We start from the raw sequence: 9,296 nt of genomic DNA on the forward strand, positions 1-9,296 counted from the left end.
AACTCCAGCAAACAAGTGCGAAGGGCGTAGAAGGCTTTGCTCATCATCGTCCAAACTAAAAACCAACCAAAAGAAGCAGAAAAACTATCAAAAGTCATCCTAAAACAGTAGGAAAACATTGTTGAAGACGATCAAAATGTTTCTAATTACTGACTTTCAGCTTGATATTCTTTGCAATAGCAAATTTAACAGCATCCGGGCTATTCCAAGACCGAGAAAACCTCCTTAAATTCCTTTCTCTCCAAATATGATAGATCGATCACAAATAGTAAGGAAGCAAAAGTTCTTATCATGAGCATTAAAGTTTTGGTTGCTTTCCAAAAGGTCAAAAACTTGAAGCAAATTCGGCCTAAGAAGGAATCCATTCAGCCACGGGAAGATCGTAGTTATCACCATAAATGTGAAATCACATTCTAAGAACAGGTGGTTATGACTTTCAGGTGCTTCCAGGCAAAAGGGGCAGCCAGCATTAACATTGATGGATCGAGAGATTAAAACATCAACATTTTTCAGCTTACCAAGTAATGCCATCCAAGTGTAAGAAGAGAACCGGAGTGAATAATTTTTATACCAGAGAAATTTACTCCAGTGAACCATATCCAAATCCGAGTAAAAGTGAGCAGCAAAGCGTTTAAATTGAAAGATGCTAGAGCCTTCCCAAGTGATTGTCAGTTGATCAATAATAGGAATGCTAAGGATAGCATCCGAAACTTGATCAGGTAAAGAATGTGATCAGATGGAGTTATGAAAGTAGCTCGTAATAGACTGAGAAAAATTTCTATCAGGTACAAATAATTTCGCTAAAGCTTTTCCATTGCACCGTGGGTACCAGAACATAGATAGGTTACAAGAAGGGGACACCGAGAGTTTAACATTATTCCTGATCTTAATGGCAGTTGAGCAAATAAGCTTCTAGGTTTTGGAGGAGTTTATAGGGGGAGGTTTCCAAGGGGAAATGTATTTTGCTTTGAACCAGGACCCAATATGGGAGTATTGATTATACATTCTACAAATAAATGAGCAAAAAACTCCATGATAAATGGAGTCGACATTAAGAAGACCAAGGCCCCCCTTGCATTTGGGTTTAGAAGCAATTTTCTAAGATATTAATTGTAATTTCTTCTTATTAATGCTACCTCGAAACAGAAATCTTGAGCAAAGCCTAGAAATGTGTTTACGACAACCTTTTGGTATGATGGAACCTCTAATCCAATAGGTTATGGTATTCGCATTGGTGAATTTGATAAATTGAATCCTATCTGCAAAAGAAAAAAAAAACTTTCCAACCAGCAAGTAGAGTTGAAATTCTACTCAGTAGTGGTTAGAAGTGAGTGAAATTAAGCCGTTTGGAGTAATTAGGCAGCCCCAGATAAGTAAGAGAGTAGCCAACATTAGAGATACCAAGCATGGAGCAAATCTCATTTGCTATTGAGTTAAAGTTGGAGAAAATGATAGAGCTTTTATCTCGGATAATAAAAAGCCCAGAGGCACCCGAAAAGTGATCCAAGGACAGAATCAAAGCAGTAGCATTCACATTAGAGGCAACACCAAAGACTAAAAGGTCATCTGCATACATAAGGTGGTTAACACATATACCATTCATATTTAAGCCATCAAAAGCCGTAGCAAGGTGAGGGGAGGTAAGCATGCAGGATAGCCCATCCATCACATTACAGAATAGAAGGGGAGAGAGGGGGCGGACTCCTAAGTTGCTTCCCTACCATATCTATGCTTCCATCATATTTTTATTATTGGAATTTGATTGTTTTTAATTGTTTAAAATTGTAAGTCAAGATACATTTAGGGTTTTTTCCTTATGCAATTCTATTCACAACATATATAACTCATTTTCTTATAGAAGAAATGTGAGACATATCATGAATATATGATATATGAACTAACAGTGGTAAATGATCAGTAGACTTTCAAGTCTAATTCAAAAGGTCTAATGTATCTTAAACTCAAATTTTCTTCTCTGTCAAATCTACTCACACTTTTTACATGGTTGACTTTCATATGCTCAAAAATCACCAACATGAAATCACACAATCTGATGCTTTGAATCATAATATTTTCTAGATCTTGAGCTGAATTCAATTTTCCTCTAATAAGTCTAATTTTTTTAACAGTATCATTCACTTAAATTGGTCATAATACACTACTTTCTCCCACCTCTGTCCAAGGCAAAGATGTCTTGCAACTCTAGCTATATGGTGCTTCATAAAAAAGCCAGGTCAAATTTAAATTGAAAATTATTATTATAAATAAATTCAATCAAAATGACATTATCCTTCTCGCTCTCACCAAAATCCAATATACATAGTTTCAATAAATCTTCTAATATATGAACAGTCCTTTCAGACTAACCATCTATTTGCATATGAAAAGCATTATTGAAATTCATTCTATTCCTAGACTTTTCTGAGTACCATTATCTAGAAATCATCACGATACAATAATATTAACTTTAGTATCACATGTAACCTAACAATAGCGCACACATATAATTATGCCAACTATTATAAAGAATCAGTTTGTTTTATTGAAAAAAAATGTGCTAACTTTGTCAATTAGTCCACTATGATTTTAGATTGTAACATGACATTGCCTAGACCTCAGGAATCTCATATTAACATCTATAATTTTGTGTATAAGATTAATGAGATATTTATGAAAATATTTCTTTGTATGTTTAAAGTCTATGTGGTTTGATGAAACATAAGAGTGCAGTATTTCAATTGTAGTGTTTTAGGAATTTTAGTGCTTAGTTTGATGAAAAAGAAATTTATAATTAAATTTTGATAAATTTTTAATTCACTTTGTAGTTTATGTTTGATATACTCAAAACTCTTTTTTTTTTTTAACTCAAAATACATCGCAAGATAACTCTATGGTTGATTGTGAACGCCACCCACACTCACTACTTATCGTCACTCCTCTTCTGTTGCTGGTTTGCCATCAATTTCATCATTCTTACCCACCTGCTGCGACTAATTGCCACCCATCTAGCGGCAACACCACTGCCCTCGTCTCCCACAACCCACAACTATCCCCACCATCCTCAATTGTCGTCCACAACATCGACCACCACAATCATTTGGCTTTATCATTATTTTTATTTATTTCAAACCAAATAAAAAAAATAACCAAATGCATTTCTTTTATACACATACAAACAACAAACATTTCAAATATATTACACTTTTTTTTATCATGTATTTCATTTTACTCACCATTTCTTTTTTCCATAAAACCAACATTCCTTTAATCATTTACTCCATTTTACATGAATATCCAATTAGTTTGCAATTCTTTTCATTCTCTCTCATGTAATACGAGAGTTGATGCCATATTTACTACAATTAGGGCTGCAAATGAACCGAGCCAAGCCGAGTATGTGAGTATTCATATTTGTGTTCATTTAATATCAGCTTGTTCAAGCTTGATTCATGTTTGTTCGAGTTTTATTGTTTATGTTCAGGTTTTGTTCATTTAAAATTTTAAATTAATGAGTGTTTATGTTCGGTTCATGTTTAGTTCATCTTCGTTCGTTTAGTGCTTATCGAGCTTGTTCGCGAACATACTTAACGAATTTTTTTTAACTATCAAACAAATACATTTATGAGCATATCTATGAATAAACACATTTATAATAAAAGCAATTATCTATGTAACAAATGCAATGATTATTTATATTTATTAATTATATAGTCAAATATTAATTATTTTTATTGAGCTTATTCACGAGTTCAAAATTGAACATGAATCGAGCTTTTATTGAGCTTCTTATCGAGCTTAATGTCAAACTTGTTCTCGAACTTCAAATGATATTGTTCACGAACATAAATGAGTCGAACATATTAGTGTTCAAATTTGTTTATTTAAGAATCGAGTATTTAAAATATTGTTCAAGTTTGTTTGTTTAGTTACTTCAACAACGATCACAAACGAGCTTTAATCGAACCGAACAACGAGTAGCTCGTGTTTCGCTTGCAGCCCTGACTACAATGTTATTCAAACATAATGTCAAATGAATCAAGTCGAAGACATTCATGTTCCAACATTGATCCAACTATGATCAAATTATAGTATAATTTTTTCAATCCATAATAAAAACATTTAATGCATTTTTTTTCTATATTTTTTTTCGAATCTCCTAAAAAATACAAAAATTTTAGTTGAAATCTTTAACTTTTATTTAAAACTTTATTTTAAAAAATCTCTAGAAAATTTGAGCTAAAATTATATTAAAAAGATTGAATTTAAAGCTCACTTAAATTAGACGAAATGAAAATAAATTTAAAAAATCTTAATTAAATTTTAGCCCTCAACACAAATGGCAAATTATTGGGTCAGGTGATCGGAGGCGAAAAATAAGTTCGGACATCCAATAAAAATTTGTCGCGTCACCTTGCGCTTTAGTTGCGCTTTTTGACTTGCGCTTTAGTTGCGCTTTACCTGCGCTTTAGTTGCGCTAATTTTAAAATAATATTTTATTAATATCCGGACCTATCTCTACGTTCGATCACCTGACCCAATAATTTGCCCAACACAAACAGCCTCCATTTTTCTCTTTGCGCCTCTCTCACGACTCGTAACTCACGGCTTGAGCATGACTTTTATTTTCCGTTTAGATTTTCTCTCGATCCCAAACAGAAACCATCTCATTCATTATTATTTCTCATTTATAAAATTTGATTTAATAGTATTTACTTCCTATACGCAATAATGAAAGATTTTTCTTATTTCCCCAAAAAAAAAAAAAGATTTTTCTTACATTTAAAAAGAAGCGACGCTCAAAAAATAAAATTCAAATAAGTTAAGGATAATTATAAAGTTCAAATTTCTATAATCACAACTTTTAAATTATAAATATATTTATTATTAAAAAAATTATTTCGAATATTTAATTCAAATAAAAACAAAATGAAGCCAACCCTACCTGTTTTGAAAAACGAATCTTTTGAATCATTGAATAAACAAAGCCTGTCAGCCATCACGTGGCTGTACTAATTAATATCTCTTAAAATATGATAGTAAGGCCATCACTCCAACCAACCAAATGTACGCATTAATTCGAACGAGTAAAAACAGGGCAATTACTCTATTAATTACTACTTAATTACTGCTCATTATTTTGCCTGACACGAAATAATCGTATCTAACACTGCTACAAAAATAAAATAAATATAATAAAATTACAATCCACTCGCCTTCACCACTGAGCCCTGCCGTCGGTGAGGATTCGGATTAGTACAAGGAGAGCATCGCCACCGTCACGCTCGCCGCCGCCGCCGTCGACCGCCGGAGCCACCTCCATCTCCCCTGCAAGCAGTAGAACAGTTTCATTTTTTGTTTTACTGGATATTGATGCTCAATCAAATTAGAAAATTATTTTAAAATTTATTAATATATAAATTTTTAATCTATGATTTCATTTCAATTTTTAATAATTTTAAATTTTAAGATCTATTTGAAAGTGATTATAGAATATAATTTTTTTAATGGTTGTTGTCAGTGATTGTCACTAACAAAAAATTTGTTTGAAAATTAAAAAAAAAATGTCAAACATGTACTTAGGAATGTTATTATTGTAATTTTTAATAATAAGCAATTATTTTAGATGTTAAAGAAATTGAAAATGCAAACGTACGTATCATTTTATTTTATATTATTTATACATCTATTATTAAAACTTTTAATATTTCATATCTATCAGCTTATATATAATTTTAATATTAAATATATTTTTCTTATATTTTATTTTTATCATTTATATTATAATATGAATTTTAATATTTTACTTTTATACAATATTTAATTTATGAGTGATAATCATAAAATATTAAAATTTTAACTGCTAAATATATAAATAGCATGAAATAAAATTATATTGAGTAAAATGGAGCAACTTAATGAAGCAAAAAATAATACTGATCGATCATGAATTGCACGAATTTTGATGCGGCAGATCTACCGATAATAAGATTGAAGAAAAGGCAAGAATTCTCACCAGGAAAAAAAAATTAAAAAAAAAACTTACAATCGCCGACGATATATCATAATACCCCGACGAAGCGTCACCATTCCCGCCACCACCTGGTGCTCCTCCTCCTCTGCCGCCGCCGCCACCACCTCCTCCATGGCCGCCGCCAGAGGGCGAGTCAGTTGAGTTATCCGGAGGAGATTTAATCCCGAGAGGATAAGCGGGTGTTCCATCAGGCTTAAATAACCCATAGTTCCTCTCCGACGCCGGCCCAGGCTTCAAGTTCTCGTTAAAAAGAGCAAAAACATAAACCCTGAGGGGCGTCCCAGGTTTCATCGGCGTTCCCTTCTCCTCCCCCACCAATTTCATCAAATTGCCGTTATACTTCGCCGCATTCTCCGGCGTAGCCCCAGGCTCATCCGCATCGCCCCCCGACGGCCACCCCGTCTCCGAAATCCTTACTTCAAGTCCCTTCGGCCCTTTTGCCGCGGCGATAGCGGCGTACACAGCATCGACCTGGGCATGCAGCATGTTCCCATACTTCAACCCCGATTTGGTATCGACCACACCGGGGTTCGGCTCGAATAGAACGTAATCGAGCGAGATGTTACCCGGATCGGACTTGTAGGCGAAATAAGGGTACGCGTTGATGAGGAGAGGGGAATTGGTTCGGGAAAGGAAGTCGAAGATGGGGCAGAGAAGAGGGACTAGATCGGGACGAAATGCGCCGGAGGAAGGGGGGTAAGAGGAGGCGAGGATGGCGACGGAATGTGGGGTTGTAACGGAGATCTGGTGGTCTAGTCGTAGGGTAACGAGAGCAGAGTGGAGGGATTCCATGGCTGGGAGGAGGGATTGATATATGGATGTGTTGTTGCCGGTGAGGACCTCGTTGCCAACGGTAATGGCAACGATTTTGGTGGCGGGGACGTAATGTTGGATGTTGGACCGGATCCAGGTTAGGGCTTCGTTGGGGTCGCAGATTGTGGGAACGCAGCGGTCGGGGAGCCCGATGATGAGCTCGATGCCGGTGTTTGAGAAGGCTTGGAGGATGGAGGGTTCGGCGCCATAGAGCTTGATGCGGCCGACGTTGATGGAGCGAAGAAGAGGAGCGACCTTGTCTGGGAAGAGGAGGTTATTGCCGAGTAGGCCATAGTTGACGCCGACAAGGGAGGAGGAGGTGGCGACGGCAAGGGGAAGGAAGAGAAGCAGAGAGGTGAGGGGAGTGAGGATGGCCATCATTTACGAGTGGAGTGGCAAGTAGGACTGGTCACAGTAAATATTGAAAAAAAAAGTCATATTAATTCATTATTTAATAAAATTATTTGACTCATTTATTTATATTGATATTAAATGTTTTATATTTTAATTATTTATTAAAATATTTTCAATTTTTTGTTATTTTAAAAGTTTAAATGATTTTTCACACTTTTAAATTAATTAAAAATAAATTCAGATAATCAAAACTCCAACTAAAAAAATCAAAATGAGCTGCCTATTAATCATATTTCTGGCATTGAAGCTCTCTCTCTCTCTATCCCTTCAAGGTTCATCCAATTTTTAATACTTCATACTAATTATATATCGAGCCTCCCAAAATAAGCTAAGTCTAGTGCATAGTAATTGAAATTGAAGCAAGGAGAGTGACAAGGTCAATTCTCGATAAATTATTCTGTACGGATGCCGAACGTCGTCCAGAGTCTAATAAAAATGTGCCACTTCACCCCTATTCGGTACTACGCTTCGATCCTGCTCGGTACCGAGCTTGGTACTAAGCTCGGTACTGCTTGTTATTGAATGACGTGGTTACACTTGATTGGACTCTGAACAAAAAGTTGTATCTGATGTCCGCACAAAATATTCTCTTCAGATTCTCACAACTAAAGGGCCCATTTCTCCATTAAAAATGCTATCATTGAAGGAATATATTTCCTATAACTAACATTCCTCTAAAATTTCAAGAGAAAGTTGGAAAAGTGGGGTCATATATTGTTTAGGTAAATAAATAATAAGTTAGATTTTATTTAATTCATTCAATTAAGTTGATATTAGTTATTAATAATTATTTTAATTTCTTTCTCTCTTAATTGTTTATCTGATATTAAAAAAATGATTAAGTTATATTAGAGTATATATATATGATTTGTTTTAACAAAATTATTTTATTGTTGATATTTAAAAGAAAAAAAATTTGTCTTGAGCGAGCATGAATTTTGAGGCACATTCAAGTTGACAAATTTCAAAATTAAATTCAAAAACATTCGAACACCGATTTTAGCAAACTTATAATCAAATTGAGCATTTCAAGGAGACGAGCTTAATGACATCAAAATTGGTCAAATTCAAGCCCAAATAGACTCAAACCAAGGGTCCAAAGCACATTTTGAAACATAAATGTATTAATTGAATAATCAAATGATATCCAAATATAACATGTTTATACTTGAATCGAGCGACTGGACAAGACAAATCCAACAAGCCCAATATCTCTTAATTTTGACATCATTAAGTTACTTAAATGTCAAATAAATAATTTATGATTGGGGAATCAAAACATGTTATCCAATGGAGTGCTCCAGATTCACTCCTAATCTCCATCATATTTTTGGAGTATGCCACTCACAAAATCTATAAATAGTCACTCCTTCCTTCATTAAGGGGACATTTGGGATTGAGATTTGAGAGAGCTTTGATGATTCGAGGATTTAGAGCTCCACCCAAGCACCACCACAAGCAAACTCCCGTAGACCGACCATACCATTGTACAGTTGTCCGACCACCATCGAACCTCGACCCAAGTGCCTGACCACCATAAGAATTCTGCTCGATCGTCGTCAAACCACCGCCCGCCACCGATCTCCATCGGACCATCACCCAATAGTCGACTACTGTCAAACCACTGCCTTACCCCCCAAATGCCAACAGCCTTCGAACCACTATCTTGGCTGCCAATCGCAGCCGGGTCACCACCTGGCCATCAATTATCAATGGATCATCAACTTCCCACGGACCTTAATTGGATCACTGACTGTCATCAAATCTTCACACTAACGCTGACCATAGTCAGATCTTTGCCAGATTATCGATCTCTACTGAGCATTATCCCAGCCTATACCATTAGATTTCCAGCCTCCATTGTCCGGCCACGGTTCTTTCAAACTCTCGCGTATCCATACGAAGTGTGATCAATTCCCCATACTATTGTAATTTTTTTGTCTCCAGCTAAGGGATGAGCCGATCTTTGTAACCGACACAAATATAATGGAATATTTTCACTTAGGGATGGCCTCTTGATGTTTTCTTTTTTGAATTT

The 9,296-nt window shown here is 35.3% G+C and overlaps 1 protein-coding gene across 1 annotated transcript; it reads right to left on the reverse strand.

The window, feature by feature from the left end:
- Positions 1-5,049: 5,049 nt before the first annotated feature.
- Positions 5,050-7,251, reverse strand: LOC110092343 (glucan endo-1,3-beta-glucosidase 11). Its single transcript, XM_020816849.2, has 2 exons — positions 6,044-7,251; positions 5,050-5,325 (listed from the first exon to the last, which is right to left on the reverse strand). Exons 1-2 carry the CDS (start codon positions 7,223-7,225, stop codon positions 5,251-5,253), a joined length of 1,257 nt encoding a protein of 418 aa, XP_020672508.2. The 5' UTR covers positions 7,226-7,251; the 3' UTR covers positions 5,050-5,250.
- Positions 7,252-9,296: the final 2,045 nt, after the last annotated feature.

Source organism: Dendrobium catenatum, unplaced genomic scaffold, assembly GCF_001605985.2.
Source record: "Dendrobium catenatum unplaced genomic scaffold, ASM160598v2 fragScaff_scaffold_943, whole genome shotgun sequence".
Lineage (NCBI taxonomy): Eukaryota > Viridiplantae > Streptophyta > Magnoliopsida > Asparagales > Orchidaceae > Dendrobium > Dendrobium catenatum.